Genomic DNA, 16045 nt, shown 5'->3' with positions numbered 1-16045 from the left:
AAAATGCAAGTGATTGCTCTGGCTCCTCGATGTCCTGCAAGCTTTTTATAAGCAAACTATGCGCCTAATAGCACACATTCTTTAACGTTTAAGCTACCATTGTTTTATACTTGAACTGTTTTATATCTTTTATTTTAGGCAAGTCGTGATGATCTGAGAAGGCAAACTGATCAAACAGACAATGATGGTCTTCCGCTGAGCGCTGTTCGTTAAAAAAAACTTATTTTTAACGAATAAAAAATGCTCCAAACGTTTTTCTAAATAAGCTGAATAAAAAAACGAAACTAAATATAAACACTTTGACATTAGGCTACATACAAAACTGAACTATTTCATAGCTGAAACACTATTGTTTAAGGAGAAGGGGGAAATATATTTTTGTCCCGTCTATTAATTGCTTCACCGTTATTTCGAGAATAAACCCAGCGTAAATACGCAGATGTCATTCCCAAAACATATCAGCGTATATGTGCCGAAAACGAAAGTTTCATACAAATTCTGAATGGATTATAGCCTGAAAAATGCAAAGCACGCTCCTCTTATTATCACTAAAAAGCGTCACTAATCTTAGTTCATAGAGATCTCAAAGATCCGTTATAATTTATAAAGCTCTCTAAATTACACAATTAATCTTTTATTTACATGGCGTCTACACTCAAAAGATGATTCACGAGCACACAAAATGGCACTTAATAAAACCAATCCGGCGCTTTCAGCAGTGAGTGAATTCTGTGAATCTAGAGAAATGACAGATCAATATCCGTGAACCTGATTTTTTTTTTTCCCCGCAGCCACAGTACGCCGGAAATCCGGCGTGGTGCCGGAACGCTATCACCCCTGCTAATGTAAACATAAAAAAACTTTAAACACTTGCACTGCACTAATGTAAATATGCAGCTTTTATGGTGTAGAACTATGTGATGGTTACCTTCATCAAATGTACCACCTCTGCCTTCTAGCAAAAATCAGGCAGGCAACTTCTGTCAGACCCCCGGTGATGCTTAATTCAAAATGCATTTGTTTCAAGTAGCAAAAATGTAACGAAGGGGATACCACCTCCAACTAATTTTTAACAAGGAAAACACAAAACTATGTAAATATAAGTAACTAGACATTTGCACGGCAGTTATGTAAAAAAATTAACATTAAGACATTTCCGCTGCAGCATAAAGAATTTTTTTTTTGACACGTGTAAAACTGACACAATTTTAAACAAAGTTGTGTAAGAGTTTTGTTCAAATCTGTAGTCATCTTGACAGGTAAAAAAAGAAAAAAAGGTCAGCTTCCCCTGAAACAATTTGATGTTATTTTAGATGAGCTGGATCATCATGTCATCCAGAGTATAAATAACCTTTCACTCAAACTATGCAGCTTATCTGACTTCATTTTCGACCTGAAATGGTGATCTCTCCTGTCCCTCCACCCTTATAGGACAGTGAGAAATAACCCATAGTTCGTAACGTTCATACTTATGGATATTGAGGACACAATGTACACACACATGTAAAAAGATAGACAGACGGATGGATGGATGGATGGAAATGATACAGGTATGTAAAAGAAATTAGCTCATTCTATGGATATTAATAATCAACAATAAAGTTTTTTCTTAATTATTAATATTCCGGCTTAAGCTTCGGTCAATTTGGTCAAACAAACATGATTGTATATGATCCTGCCCGCTCAACCGAGCGGACTCTCAGATTATGAATATTAATTATCAACAATAGCGAATTAATATTAATCATTAACATTCTGGATTAATTTATTGTTAACTTGACCAAACAAACATAACCAGAGCCGCCGCTCTTCCGAGCGGACACGGTAATGATCTATTTATTTAGAAAAGGGAATTATTACTACTTCTTGGGTAGTAGATTAATAATTTATAAGCTTTAATCAACTTATAAAAGCTAGGCAGGGGAATCTGTCTTTCAGTGACTTTTTCTGTGAGGCAAACAATACAATTCGTTTGATTATAATGGGATTTATAGACTAGTCAGACGGATAACAAACAAATGCACGAACATGCATAAAACATAGAACAAAAGGTAAACCATGTGGAGATAGACTATACGGGTCTATAGAACATGTAACAAACAGAGAGAGATAGCAAAGCGCGGAAATAGAGATTTCAAATAAAGAGTGGCAAAATATCTTTCAGTTCCACACACACCATTAAGGATCACCAAAATTATATAAAACACCTTTTTGAAAAAAGGGGCACAGCTTATCCGCATAACTAAAAAAACCTGGACTTTAATGTCTGGAGGTCTCTCTCTTTATGCGAGTCTCTTCCTTGTCTGATGATTCCGGTGCTGTCCTTCTTGATGCGTGGAGTTTGCAATACAGGTTGGAGTAATGCGATCGCAACTTTAAACTGAGTTTATTTTGCCGGAAAATAAGAAAACGTGGGTTCGGAGCGAGCCACGCGGTATAAAGGAGCCGCTAGACCCCTTAACGGGGTGGCCTCCTTGAGCGGTTCTTTGCTCAGGCATTCTGACACGAGTCTGGGGAGGGGCAGCTTTTAAGGTTAAGCTCTGTGCCCCTGCCCTCTCAACATGATCGACCAATGATTTCAGGGCAAAGTTTAGGCGGGAAACTTCCTTTGTCTCGAGGCTGCTCATATGCAAATTTGATTGTCCGCCTAAAGCATGCGAAGAGACATTAATGCAGAGTATTAAAGAATGTAAGCAGTGCAAGTTATTATCATGCTCTACGCATCATGTGTTGTAAAATGTCAACAGCATCTCATCGGTACCCGACATGGACAGGTACATCAACAATAAAAGTACATCAACAATTCTCACACTTACATTATTTATCCACTAAAAAGGCCTAAATGAACCAAGCATACAGGTTATAAGATAGGTTGTACAGGTAGGAAAGGTCAGAAATGAGATACAAGGTTTGCAAGCATAACATTTTAGTTTTCTGCTGGTCCCTGATTTCTCAGCCCAATTTCTTTTTTTGGACTAGTGTCCTTGTGAGTGTGGGGGTGTGTGTGTTTGGGCAGAAATGTCTTTGAAGCTCACGGCCTATCTCTCTGGGTGGCTCTGGATAACGAAAGGTGTCACGGATACCCAGACTTCGTGGAGCCAGGAGTCGTAAAGCCCACGCAAGATACTCCTTGATAAAATCAATAAGTAATTTTATCTGTGGACTGTACGCTACAGGTAATTAAAAATCGATATGAACTGTGAGAAACCGACACGGCTAGCATTTAATTGGTTTTCTCATATATAGCATAATAATAACAACCTCAAAATGATCGAAGTAACTCGAAATGTAACATTTTAACCCCCTACATTGTTTAAGCCATTATCATGAACAATATAAGGGTCTGAAATCGCCGGTAAGACTGATAGCAACAGAGCACCACCAAGTAACTTCATTGACTGTAAACATGTCTCATATGCTAATATGATTTCTCCACTTTGACTTTCCAAAGAATTCTGCCTAAAATCATATTAAAATGGTCAAGGTCCGAATGTGTGAATATAAAAGCAAACTTGACCTCAGTGGAAAGGTGCCCATTTTCCATAATTAAATCGACAACAAACAACCAAACTGCGTTTTCAGCGACAGATTACAAAGTTTGTGAGCTACGCAGGCGATCTGTTTTACCAAAAAGTTTGGGCAAAATCTCATTTTATCAATTTAAAAGGTCAAAACAATTGTTTTACTTACCGAAATCAAATTACCTCAGGTCGACACGGTGGGCGGAGTCAATGGGTTTGATTGACAGCCTGAACGAGATTTACTAACAAGTTTTTTTTTTTTCAATGTTTTTGCCTAATCTATATTTGTTAAACAGACCGCCGTAAAAGGTGATCCACAGCATTGATTTATTCATGTAAAAAAAAAAAAAAAAGGCATGTCCTAGAGAACACAACACAGATCATTTTAATTGAGACCAAAGTTTTGCAGGATGTTTTGATGCTGACTGCGACCACAAGAGACCAACACAAGATGAGCAAGATCCAGGGTCTCAAAACCAATTCATGGAGGGCCGCAGCTCTGCACAGTTTTGCTCCATCCCCAATCTAACACAGCTAATGCAAACAATCAAAAGTGTTCACAGTTTTGAATTATTTGGATCAGCTGTGATTTAGTTTGGGCTGGAGCAAGAGTTTTGTTTATTTATTTATTTATTTTTTACTTATGATTTGCTGTCTTTTCCTTCTGCTTTTCCCTTGTACTTGGATTTGTGGGCCAAAGTGGCTGCAGGAGGTCGTCCAGCTCTTTACTCCTCTTTCTTTTGGCATCCGGAATAGACAAAGCAGGTGCCTGCTAGGCTATGTTGTCACTATCCTTGTTGCTGTCTCTGTCGTCGGTGGAGCTTTCATCGTTGGTGCTGACGGTTGCCTCTGTCGCTAACCCTTGCCCTTAAGTTTCTCCATTTGCCTGCCCTGTTCTGTGATGGTGGATTTTCAGAGGTCCTGGATTTGACTACCTTGGCCAGGAAGTCCTCCTGCTTCTCAGGGGGTTCTTTGAGTGTCCTTTTAATTTCTTGATGAGCTTCGTTTTGTTGGTGTCGTTTGGGTCATGCGAAACACAGAAAAGGTGAGAATTATCATCAAGTTGCTTCGTTTTCTAATGTCAAAGTCATTTTATTTTTTCTCTCTCTACATTGCAGTGTTAATTTTTCTGTTTCCTACTTTTTGCTTGCAGAATCCTGCCACCTGATTCCAATCTGTGCAGCTAATTTCCTTAGATGTATAGACCTGAGGGGCTTGTGGCTTTATTGGATTTTTTATTTTGGACCCCCATATCCGGACATACTCTTATTTTACATTATTAAGTTGCATATTTTCTTAACAAAATAAACCAATGCTCGCCTCATGGCAATCAGAAAGATGACTAAGGAATGTGTTTGTCTCATAATTCTTGGCATGCTTGATGCTAGGATCAAAGGGTGTGTGTGTGCACGTCACTTAAAACTAAATACTAGCGTATTACCTATAAACTGGTACAGTGCCCATTGGTCAGTCATTTCACTAAATTACGGTAAAAAGAGCGATTTAACCTACTCCGTTACACATTGATAATTTCTGTTCTTTGTTTTGATAAACTTACTCTTAATATTGTATTTTTGATCTTTATATTCCTAGATCATTTGAAGTACTTTATCTAGAAGATACTTCTATTAATCTAAAAAAAGGAAAATAAATATCTATTTAAGATATTTTTGGCATCAAGTAAAAAAGCTATAACCCGGAAATGGTATAAAGAAGAGCCACTAACTAGATGAATGGTTCGAAATTATAGCAGAAGTTAAGAAAATGGAAAAATGACACATGCACTTGGATTACAATTAGAAACCTTTGAAAAGAAATGGAGTAAATTGCTGACTTTCTCCTCAACAACAATATAATTATAACTGAACATTTACATAATTCTATAGGTTATGTATCATTGTGAAAATAAGTTTGTTATATAAATATATATATATAACAAACAAGAGATGCAAGTAAAGCTTAAAATAATATCATTGATGGTTAAGTGCACCATTTCCCAAAAACTATCAATTCTTGAACACTGCCAGAATATATGCACATGATGTGCCTCTTTTACTCAGCAGTTTCTCCAACAAGGATGAATAGTCCCGGATTGTAATGATTTAATTTTGGGTGTAATTTAAAAAATAAAAATAAAAAATAAAAAAATAAAATCGAATTAAGTCTTTCCAACAAAACTCGCGCCACATTCTTGAGCTTGTTGAGGTGTGTGAGACAGCACATATTTTAACCCATTGGTCTTAATTTAGTATAATGCCTACTTCATTTTCCAATTTTAATCTTATATAGTCTGTTGAGATTCCTCTAGAATTACTTATTGCTCTATATAATTTAGAAATTTTTTAGTCATACTTTTCTTGTATGTCTGTACAAAAATCTGAACAAGCTGGTTGTTCCAGTCCTCATCCTGTATTTATTTTATTTAATAGTCCAGCAACTGTAAAGATCTAAATACATCTTGCTTTTGAAGACCAAACTTATCTTTTAAAGTTTGGAAGCATTCCATTCTGCCATCTTTTATAATTGTACAAAATGAAGAGATTCCTAAATATACCCATCGTTTAAATCTATTATCCATAGTTACAGGATTGAAATCAGAGTCATGCGCCACCCAATTCAAGATTTTAATTTGTTTTTCCAAATGAAGTTCCTTCACCACTGTATACTAAGTTTTCAGAGTAAACTCTGTTAGTGGGTTAAGATACTGGATCTTCATCTGGAAATTAGTTTATTTATTTTTTTTACCTATTAATGCTTGAATTGGTATTTCCTGAATTTTGCTCTCTATTTCCTTCCATCTTGTTTCTACTTCAAGATCACACCACCATGCCAATGGTCTTAATTGTGCTGCATAATAATAATAATAATAATAATAATAATAATAATATTAATAATCTTTGAAATTATAATCATTTTGCCCTGTAATGTCAGACAGGGCAGAACAAGACTTCGCACAGGACTTCTTTTGTTTTTATTTGGCGGATCGCACCAGTTCTTGTGCATTACCCCCCACCTGCCTGTAACCTGATTCAGAGACTCTACTGTTCCCATTATAATCCCTTCCCCTAACCTAGTGAGAGACTTCGTATCCGCCAGCGCCGTGTCTCCAGTTCCTCTGACTTCTGCTCAGTCCTCCCACTATGTCAGGTTCAGAAAATAACTCCCTCCCTACCTTAAACTTTATAAATTTGCATTAAAGTAATTCTAATAATGAAATATTATTAATCAGTCCTGTGTCTTTTAAAAATATAAACAATGCAGTGTACTTAATATGCCTTCCTACCTCAGGATTAAATAAAAATTTCAATGTAAACTCATAATCTCTTTCTTGACTTCTTCCCATAACTCTCTTCTTTCTTCATTATACCGCTCACAATGCATGATCACATGTTCAACAGATTCATTTTTCCCCACACTCATAGACCTGTTCTGTGCTTTGCCATTACCTGCAATGTACTGTTAGGTCCAGTATGCCCAATTCTTAGTCTGGATAAAATAGTATCCTCTTTCCTTTTGAGTGCCTCCCTTTACCTACTTTTAGCTGAATATTGTAAATTTGTCTTCTATTCTTTCCTGCTTCCCAATGGAGCTGCCATTTCCCCATTATTTGTTTCTTTATTTTTGCTTTAACTTCAATTCTACTGTAATTCACTTCCATTCCAATATTCTCTTCCATAGTAGCTTGCTTTGCCATTTTATCTGTTTCTTCGTTTCCTTGTAATCCCACATGAGCTGGCACCCAGATGAACACTACCTTTACTCTCTCCTTCTAATTTATACAACTCATGTAATATTTCAATTACTAAATCTTGCCTACAGTCTGAGTGTTTTGCTTCAATGCTTAAAAGAGCAGAACTGCAATCTGAGCAGACTAAAACTCTTAATTCCCACATCTTTCACCCATTGTAAAAGCTAAACTTATTGCCAACATTTCCCCTGTATACACTGCTAATTTGTGTGAAATCCTTTTTTTTTTTACTATAGCTGGTCATTATCTGGATTTTTTGATGCATCTGAATAAACATGTACTATGTCTCTGTATTCTTCCATTAAATATTTCCTTACATACATTTCCTCCAATTCTCCCATTCCCTCTTTTTGTCTATTTTCTAACATTTTTAAATCCACTACTGGTTAAGGGAGAACCCAGAGAAGTACAGCAGGTATAATCAGTCTGGGAGATATACTTAACTGTTTAATGTTCACTTCCTCCATAAAGTTAACCTCCACTCCACAGCTGCCCTGTCCTGACCTATTCATGCATCTCTAAGGACCGAGCTGTCCCGGGAGAAGCTTGCTAATATACAGAATTGGACTCAAGGCCTTCTGGGCGTTCAAAGCATTTGCAGACCTGGACAGATTTGTCCAGCCCATCACCCCCTTGTGCTGGAAAAGGGATTCATTCTCCCTATGAGCTATCAACCAAGGCTGAACCTGGACGGGGGCGTCCCGCGAGTCACTTTTAACACTCAAGGCAGGGATAGTTTGTCCCAATTGGAACGTAGCCAAGGCAGAACCTGGACGAGGGCATCCCACGTGACACTTTTAACACACAAGTTAGGGCTAATCTGTCCCAATCGGAACGTAGCCAAGGCAGGACCTGGACGCAGCAGGCATACAGCGTTGAACTAAGAAGACAGGGCTCATTTTTGTCCCCACTGAATTTACTTTTACCACACAGATAATAAATAAAAGGAATAATGAAGACACTGAACACCATTTGACCGTTAAGTTGTACAATATTTATTCAGGACGATTCAGAGTCTTCTGTTTGTTCGAGCGGGCGAGCGCCCTGGCTTTTCCCTTTGGCAGGGCGCCATGGCAGCGTCCTCCTGCTGGTTCCCTCCTGGAAAAGAGACACATAAAGGGAAGTTAGCCAATGCCATACGTTCTGCTGTCCACGCCAAAGAGAATGTGATTTTTACCAGGGGAGAGACGGAAGTCTCTGTCCTCTTGCGCCCTTTCCGCGGGGGGCTTTCAGTGCCCGCTGCCTCCCCATCCTCCTCCTCCTCCTCCTCCTCCACCAGGGCCCTTTCAAAGAGTCTGCGGCGCTCGCGTGCTTGGAGAGGTCCGAGGTGAAGTGCGTAGAACTTATCTGAGGTTGAAGTGTCATGGCACATGAATTGCGCCACCTTGCGGCGATCCTCTGAAGAGTGTGCATTCTTTGCCTGCGTCGGAGAGAGACAGAAGCTTGATTAGGATAGAAGCCGCCGCTGGTAGTTACAGGGGCGTCACAATGCCTACTCACATGAGTCGCGATCGCAGTGCGTACGTCAGTAAAGGTGGGTTTGCCTGGAAGGCCCATACTGAGCCAAGCAGACTGAAAGTACTTGTTCAGGGTCCGACAAGGACTGGCTCTGGAAGTGAAAAAGAAATAGGTAGCCTGGCTCCCTCCGGGGAGACCAGCCCGCAGCGCCAAAAACCTGCGGAACCAGCTGTATTCCTCCCTGTTTAGGGACAGCTGAGCCGCCCCAAAGGCTCTGTTTGTTTTGTGAGTGGTAATCTGCCATCAGAGAACAAGCAGTGAGTGAGTGAGTGAGTGAGTGAGTGAGTGAGTGAGAGAGAGAGCATGCTACTGGTGACCCCCACCTTACTTGCGCCATACTCACGTTAATGACATAAGCAGACTCGTCGGGGCTTCTGGAGGCCTCTTCAACCTCCTGGATTGTGAGATTCTGGAAGACTCCACAGCGGTGCCCAGAGATGGAGGTTAGGTAGCCAGTCAGAAAGCCATAGAAGCGCCACTGTTGCCTAGTGCTTGGGTTGGATTCGAGGCTATCTGGTGAAAGACATTAGACAGATTAGACCACCGACGGTTCTATTTCCTTTCTGGGTCACCAACAGCTCTTGGCTGCTGGTGACTTGTACTCCGGGGCGCCAGCAGCTCAAACAACAGCTGCTGGTGGCCCGGAGAGGAAATGTGCGTTTCTTCTTCAGGGGCACCAGCAGTTCATGGACTGCTGGTGCCCCTGAAGAAGAAACGCACAACTCCTCTCCGGGCCACCAGCAGCTGTTGGTTCATCCAGCCACGTCGGTCTGCCCCCCTTCCCCCCCGAATGAGTCCCATTCGCGGGGGAGAGGGGCAGACAGACGTGGCTGGATGAACCAAGGGCTGTTGGTGCCCCGGAAGAACGAACAGGGGGAATCGCTGGAACGGCGGAAGGGCTTGCTTACCTAGCAGGGCGGGAATTTTCCTCCCAGCGGTCCGGTGACAGCGCACCAGACTGGCCTTGGGGATCAGTCGGCTTTCCTTCGCCTGCTTGGTCCTTACCTCGTGCACGACGACACGCCGGCGTATGCCGCGGATGAGGGCTCTGACCTCCCTTCGAATCAGAACCAGAGCCGTGCTGGAGAGCTGACAGGCGGCCGGCGGCGTCTCCGAGAGGTAGTCTAGGAACTGAGCCACGTTCTTCAGGTAGTGCTGCCTGGTGGGCTCGGCCATGCGCGTCTGACCTAGCCGGGCGGCCCACGCTCGGATTCGGGCTGGTTGGTTGAGGAAGAGGAAGTCCCCTGGCTCCGCGGTGCCCCTGGCCATGTAACCAAGGAAGGCTTTGATTCTCCCCAGCTTCGAAGTGACGTTGTTCCGCAGGCGGGGGGTGGGCTCGCTGCCCAGTTGGTACCCTTCGAACTCCCCCAAGAGAAGGTCTGTGGAACGAGCACAACCAAGAGTCAACTTCCCCGAAGCCACACACCCAGCAGAGCGACAGTGACGTGCCTGAAATATACTCAACTCAGCGCGGGGACGTGGTCCGGGAACGGGTAGGCAGTGGGCTCCAAAGCCTCCGGAGGCTCGGGGGGCGTCGGACCTCCGGCCGCCCCTCGCCCGGGAGGCGGTGGTGCAGGAGGCGACCTGGTTCTCCTGGCCCTCTTCCTCCTCCTTCTCCCCCCTTCTCCCTTCCTTAGCTCTCGGTAGAGGCGTGTGATTTGGAGCAGGGTGGACCGCATCTTGGTAACCTGTTTCCCCAGGTCCGTGAGCTGAGCCTGTATGCGCTCGGTGGCGCGCCTGCAGCCGCGGTCGGCGCACGGGCGGCCGGCCTCTGGGTCCTCCGAGTCCCGCTCCCCCTCGGAGGACGATGCTAGCTGGGACACGACAGGGATTGCAGGCTGGGTGGACCGCAGCCACTGCAACTCCCGAGCTACTTTCCGGCGTTTCGCCCTCCCCATAGCCTCTTTCCTTCCCGAGGTCGAGAGCTCCGCGTGCTGCCTCAAGTGCCTGTCTAGGCGGGCTGGCGTCCGGCGACATCCCGGGACCGGGCACGGTGTCTTCCGCGTGTCCACGCGGCCGGCGGCCAGCGCGAGAAGCAGCCGCTTCTCGTCCGAGTTGGCCACCTTGTGAACGGCCGTCAGGTGAGGCGCAAGCCGGCTGTAGACGTTGAAGCATAGGGCACATTCAGCCATGACCGTGCCAGAGCCAATGCAGAGGGGGAAAGGGGCCCGCACGCCACGTGCGGCGGTTAATAAGCGGCCGGAGGCGGCGTCCACTTCCGCGTCATGACGTTGGTGGACCCGTATTTCTTAAAGGGGAAGGACACCCCCCCGCACCAGGAGGTGTAAGCCGATGCCCTACGGAGATCCATTCGGTTCAAGCCTTCTCTTGTTACGACTTCTCAAGTAGGGGGGAGAGGGGTGTCCACCTCACTCCCTTCCCCCCTTTTCAAAGGAACCAGAGGGGGTGTCCCGTTAAACAATTCACCCCACCGCCCCTTCATCGTTGCCCCGGTCAGCGGTTCGACACCTCTCTCTCTTGTCACGACTCGAGTTGGGGAAGGGGTGTCCCACCTCACTCCCTATCCCCCCTTCATTTTGCTGTTCTGGCCAGCGGGAGCTTTTCCACAGCCATCCACGTTCACTTTTTCCACCCCAAAAAGGGGATTGATTGTTTGAGCCCCATCGGGGGGGGACAGCTCCACACGCGCCAGCCGCGGGAGCTTTTGTGACCTGCTACAACCAACATGGGATACGCACCAACCATCGAAAGGGGAGTTCAGACAGCCCGTAACCCCGGCACCACTGACCCTGGCACGTTTCACCTCGCCGGAGTCCACTAGCTTCCCCTCCCAACCAACCACCCTCACTCCCCCGGGAGCAGGGTAGGCGGGGTGGGGGTCAGCCGGGAGCCAGCAAGGATAAACCCAGGGGGTGGGCGGCGTTGCGGGCGGGCAGACGGACGGGATGCAGACGCACACACTCGGGCGGGGGTAGAATCGAAGCCCACACCAGCTCGTTCCCTACGCTGCCCCTGGGGCCTCGATTCACCACGCCGGGTGACTCGACCGAACCCACCGAACATCCCCCAGCCCTCGCAGGGCGAGGGGCGTGGGGCGGGGGCACGGGCCGAGTATCGGCGCGGGGGAAACGGAGTCCAGGGGGGCGGGCTGGCGGGCGGGCTGAGCAGCAGACAAGCTCTGGGTCATTTAGCCAGACGGGCCATCTGGGTCCTTTACCCACAGATCGGGGCGGGAAGGGGGGGGCGCTGTGTGCGGAGGGACACCCCCACGCCTCCCTGATACAGCGCCCAGGACGGGGAGGATCTGCCACACCCATAGAGGCCGACCCCATTGGTGCTTTGGGGGGCCTGGGTGGGGGCCTAGCCCCTGGGGCGCCACACTAGCTCCTATCGAGCAGTCACCGTGGGGTCTGGCGACTGGACTGTCAGAGACTAAGTCCATATTTTTACGCCTTCCCCGAAACCCTGATGGCAGGTCAGAGATTGTGGGTGTCGGGCAAAAACCTCCAGGCGCGGGACGTCCCGACAAGTAGGCCGGGAAGGGTGGTCTCCCGTCGGGCATGGTTTGGTGGGCTCGGGCCTGGGTCTAACCAACGCCCCGGTGAGCGCCAGGCATAACGTATTCCTGTTGGACCTTTGGCGCTAGATGCGTAAAGATGTGCCGCTGGTGAACCATCGATGGAGCCGCTGGTGAACCATTAATGGGGGCCTCTGAGATCCAGCGTTGGGGAGGCCTGTGCCCCGCGCGCTCTGCCCGGGGCACACACACCCTTCTTGGGGAGCGACCCCAGCCCCTCTCCCTGGCCTGGGGCCTCTGAGATCCAGCGTTGGGGAGGCCTGTGCCCCGCGCGCTCTGCCCGGGGCACACACACCCTTCTTGGGGAGCGACCCCAGCCCCTCTCCCTGGCCTGGGGCCTCTGAGATCCAGCGTTGGGGAGGCCTGTGCCCCGCGCGCTCTGCCCGGGGCACACACACCCTTCTTGGGGAGCGACCCCAGCCCCTCTCCCTGGCCTGGGGCCTCTGAGATCCAGCGTTGGGGAGGCCTGTGCCCCGCGCGCTCTGCCCGGGGCACACACACCCTTCTTGGGGAGCGACCCCAGCCCCTCTCCCTGGCCTGGGGCCTCTGAGATCCAGCGTTGGGGAGGCCTGTGCCCCGCGCGCTCTGCCCGGGGCACACACACCCTTCTTGGGGAGCGACCCCAGCCCCTCTCCCTGGCCTGGGGCCTCTGAGATCCAGCGTTGGGGAGGCCTGTGCCCCGCGCGCTCTGCCCGGGGCACACACACCCTTCTTGGGGAGCGACCCCAGCCCCTCTCCCTGGCCTGGGGCCTCTGAGATCCAGCGTTGGGGAGGCCTGTGCCCCGCGCGCTCTGCCCGGGGCACACACACCCTTCTTGGGGAGCGACCCCAGCCCCTCTCCCTGGCCTGGGGCCTCTGAGATCCAGCGTTGGGGAGGCCTGTGCCCCGCGCGCTCTGCCCGGGGCACACACACCCTTCTTGGGGAGCGACCCCAGCCCCTCTCCCTGGCCTGGGGCCTCTGAGATCCAGCGTTGGGGGGGGGGCCGTGCCCCGCACGCTCTGCCCGAGGTACACGCACTCTCCGGCGGCAAGCGCTGGTTCCAAAGGACCCCCTAGATTTGCACCTAATCACCAGCCGTGCCCGGGCACCCCACTATTAAGCCCGGGGACACTAACTCCTCCAAACCGCATGGATCAGACAGACGTGCTGCTGGTGACCCAACTGGCCAAGACGTACCGCTGGTGGCCCAATCGGTCTTTGGGTTTGTGAATGGGTCACCACCGGCCCTGGGCTCGTGTATGGGGCACCAGCCGCACGTCGTTTTAGCCTCCGTCAGCGGTGGGGTCTTATGTTTGCTGCGGGAATATGAGCGCTGGGAGGCGGGTTAGCAGCTCAGCAATGGACCCCTAGCTCCCCCGGGTTCGAACGCATCTACTGGGGCTTCTTTGATTGCCTTTGAGGCCTGGGTCTTTGGCTGAACCAGGGCAGTTACGCGCACCTAGCTCCCCCGGGTTCGAACGCATCTCCTGGGGGCTTCTTTGATTGCCTTTGAGGCCTGGGTCTTTGGCTGAACCAGGGCAGTTACGCGCACCTAGCTCCCCCGGGTTCGAACGCATCTCCTGGGGCTTCTTTGATTGCCTTTGAGGCCTGGGTCTTTGGCTGAACCAGGGCAGTTACGCGCACTTAGCTCCCCCGGGTTTGAACGCATCTACTGGGGCTTCTTTGATTGCCTTTGAGGCCTGGGTCTTTGGCTGAACCAGGGCAGTTACGCGCACCTAGCTCCCCCGGGTTCGAACGCATCTACTGGGGCTTCTTTGATTGCCTTTGAGGCCTGGGTCTTTGGCTGAACCAGGGCAGTTACGCGCACCTAGCTCCCCCGGGTTCGAACGCATCTCCTGGGGGCTTCTTTGATTGCCTTTGAGGCCTGGGTCTTTGGCTGAACCAGGGCAGTTACGCGCACCTAGCTCCCCCGGGTTCGAACGCATCTCCTGGGGGCTTCTTTGATTGCCTTTGAGGCCTGGGTCTTTGGCTGAACCAGGGCAGTTACGCGCACCTAGCTCCCCCGGGTTCGAACGCATCTACTGGGGCTTCTTTGATTGCCTTTGAGGCCTGGGTCTTTGGCTGAACCAGGGCAGTAGGGCGCACCTAGCTCCCCCGGGTTCGAACGCATCTCCTGGGGCTTCTTTGATTGCCTTTGAGGCCTGGGTCTTTGGCTGAACCAGGGCAGTTACGCGCACCTAGCTCCCCCGGGTTCGAACGCATCTACTGGGGCTTCTTTGATTGCCTTTGAGGCCTGGGTCTTTGGCTGAACCAGGGCAGTTACGCGCACCTAGCTCCCCCGGGTTCGAACGCATCTCCTGGGGGCTTCTTTGATTGCCTTTGAGGCCTGGGTCTTTGGCTGAACCAGGGCAGTTACGCGCACCTAGCTCCCCCGGGTTCGAACGCATCTACTGGGGCTTCTTTGATTGCCTTTGAGGCCTGGGTCTTTGGCTGAACCAGGGCAGTTACGCGCACCTAGCTCCCCCGGGTTCGAACGCATCTCCTGGGGCTTCTTTGATTGCCTTTGAGGCCTGGGTCTTTGGCTGAACCAGGGCAGTTACGCGCACCTAGCTCCCCCGGGTTTGAACGCATCTACTGGGGCTTCTTTGATTGCCTTTGAGGCCTGGGTCTTTGGCTGAACCAGGGCAGTAGGGCGCACCTAGCTCCCCCGGGTTCGAACGCATCTCCTGGGGCTTCTTTGATTGCCTTTGAGGCCTGGGTCTTTGGCTGAACCAGGGCAGTAGGGCGCACCTAGCCCCCCCGGGTTCGAACGCATCTCCTGGGGCTTCTTTGATTGCCTTTGAGGCCTGGGTCTTTGGCTGAACCAGGGCAGTTACGCGCACCTAGCTCCCCCGGGTTCGAACGCATCTCCTGGGGCTTCTTTGATTGCCTTTGAGGCCTGGGTCTTTGGCTGAACCAGGGCAGTTACGCGCACCTAGCTCCCCCGGGTTCGAACGCATCTACTGGGGCTTCTTTGATTGCCTTTGAGGCCTGGGTCTTTGGCTGAACCAGGGCAGTAACGCGCACCTAGCTCCCCCGGGTTCGAACGCATCTCCTGGGGCTTCTTTGAATGCCTTTGAGGCCTGGGTCTTTGGCTGAACCAGGGCAGTAACGCGCACCTAGCTCCCCCGGGTTCGAACGCATCTCCTGGGGCTTCTTTGAATGCCTCTGGGGCCTGGTTCGATCAACCGCGAAATCGGAAATTGCACTAAGTCCTTCATATGTGTCTGTTATCGAAAACTTGACGGCAGGTCAGCGAAACCCAGGGACGCGCTACCCCCCCCTCCAGGCGCGGGTCATGCCGGAGAGAGTGGTCTCTATCCGGGCATGGCTTGGTGGGCTTTCTCCTGGGTCTAACCGACGCCCCCGGTGAGCGCACTAATGTTTCAGCTGATGCGTAAATTGGTACCGCTGGTGCACCATTGGCCTCCAGGGCTCCATGTCCCGCGCTCTTTGCCCAATACACCCTCACTTATCCCGGGGAACCACTGATCGCCAAAGACCCCCCCCCCCTCCTGGCTCTCCGGCCCCCTCGCTTACCGTTGGTGACCCAAATAGGCCTTTGCGCGCGCTGGCCTGCGGGGATATGAGCGCTGGGAGACGGGTTGGCAGCTCAGCAATGGACCCCTAGCTCCCCCGGGTTCGAACGCATCTACTGGGGCTTCTTTGATTGCCTTTGAGGCCTGGGTCTTTGGCTGAACCAGGGCAGTTACGCGCACCTAGCTCCCCCGGGTTCGAAC

At 49.3% G+C, this 16045-nt stretch overlaps 4 protein-coding genes across 19 annotated transcripts in view; 1 reads left to right on the top strand and 3 right to left on the bottom strand.

The window, feature by feature from the left end:
* The window catches only part of zgc:174653, a 954986-nt gene that overhangs the window by 38201 nt on the left and 900740 nt on the right, over nucleotides 1–16045 (bottom strand). The gene's annotated exons all lie outside the window — the stretch shown is intronic.
* The window catches only part of LOC108183924 (uncharacterized), a 667181-nt gene that overhangs the window by 430404 nt on the left and 220732 nt on the right, over nucleotides 1–16045 (top strand). The gene's annotated exons all lie outside the window — the stretch shown is intronic.
* Nucleotides 1–16045, bottom strand: part of LOC110439424 (uncharacterized) — a 326082-nt gene that overhangs the window by 279319 nt on the left and 30718 nt on the right. The gene's annotated exons all lie outside the window — the stretch shown is intronic.
* Nucleotides 8241–12207, bottom strand: LOC108183630 (uncharacterized). Of its 5 annotated transcripts, XM_068219829.1 has the most exons (6): nucleotides 10253–12207; nucleotides 9696–10166; nucleotides 9131–9300; nucleotides 8770–9024; nucleotides 8447–8689; nucleotides 8241–8367 (listed from the first exon to the last, which is right to left on the bottom strand). In XM_068219829.1, exons 1-6 carry the CDS (start codon nucleotides 10917–10919, stop codon nucleotides 8269–8271), a joined length of 1905 nt encoding a protein of 634 aa, XP_068075930.1. In that variant the 5' UTR covers nucleotides 10920–12207; the 3' UTR covers nucleotides 8241–8268. The 5 variants fall into 5 exon arrangements, with proteins under 5 accessions (XP_068075930.1, XP_073803590.1, XP_068075929.1 ...); XM_073947489.1 differs by having other exon boundaries at nucleotides 9696–12207; XM_068219828.2 differs by having other exon boundaries at nucleotides 8447–9024; nucleotides 10253–11599.

The sequence above is a fragment of the Danio rerio genome, chromosome 4 (genome assembly GCF_049306965.1).
Source record: "Danio rerio strain Tuebingen ecotype United States chromosome 4, GRCz12tu, whole genome shotgun sequence".
NCBI classification, from domain to species: Eukaryota; Metazoa; Chordata; class Actinopteri; order Cypriniformes; family Danionidae; genus Danio; species Danio rerio.
This window is presented reverse-complemented; position numbering and strand designations above follow the sequence as displayed.

What these genes read in the sequence shown, in the direction of transcription:
- LOC108183630 (XM_073947486.1), bottom strand. Translation starts at nt 10,911, where the DNA reads ATGTGCCCTATGCTTCAACGTCTACAGCCGGCTTGCGCCTCACCTGAC. An exon ending in AGTCTGCTTATGTCATTAAC is followed by an intron (nt 9,025 to 9,130) that starts GTGAGTATGGCG and finishes CTCTGATGGCAG; the next exon opens with ATTACCACTCACAAAACAAA. An exon ending in AGACTTCCGTCTCTCCCCTG is followed by an intron (nt 8,368 to 8,446) that starts GTAAAAATCACA and finishes TCTCTTTTCCAG; the next exon opens with GAGGGAACCAGCAGGAGGAC.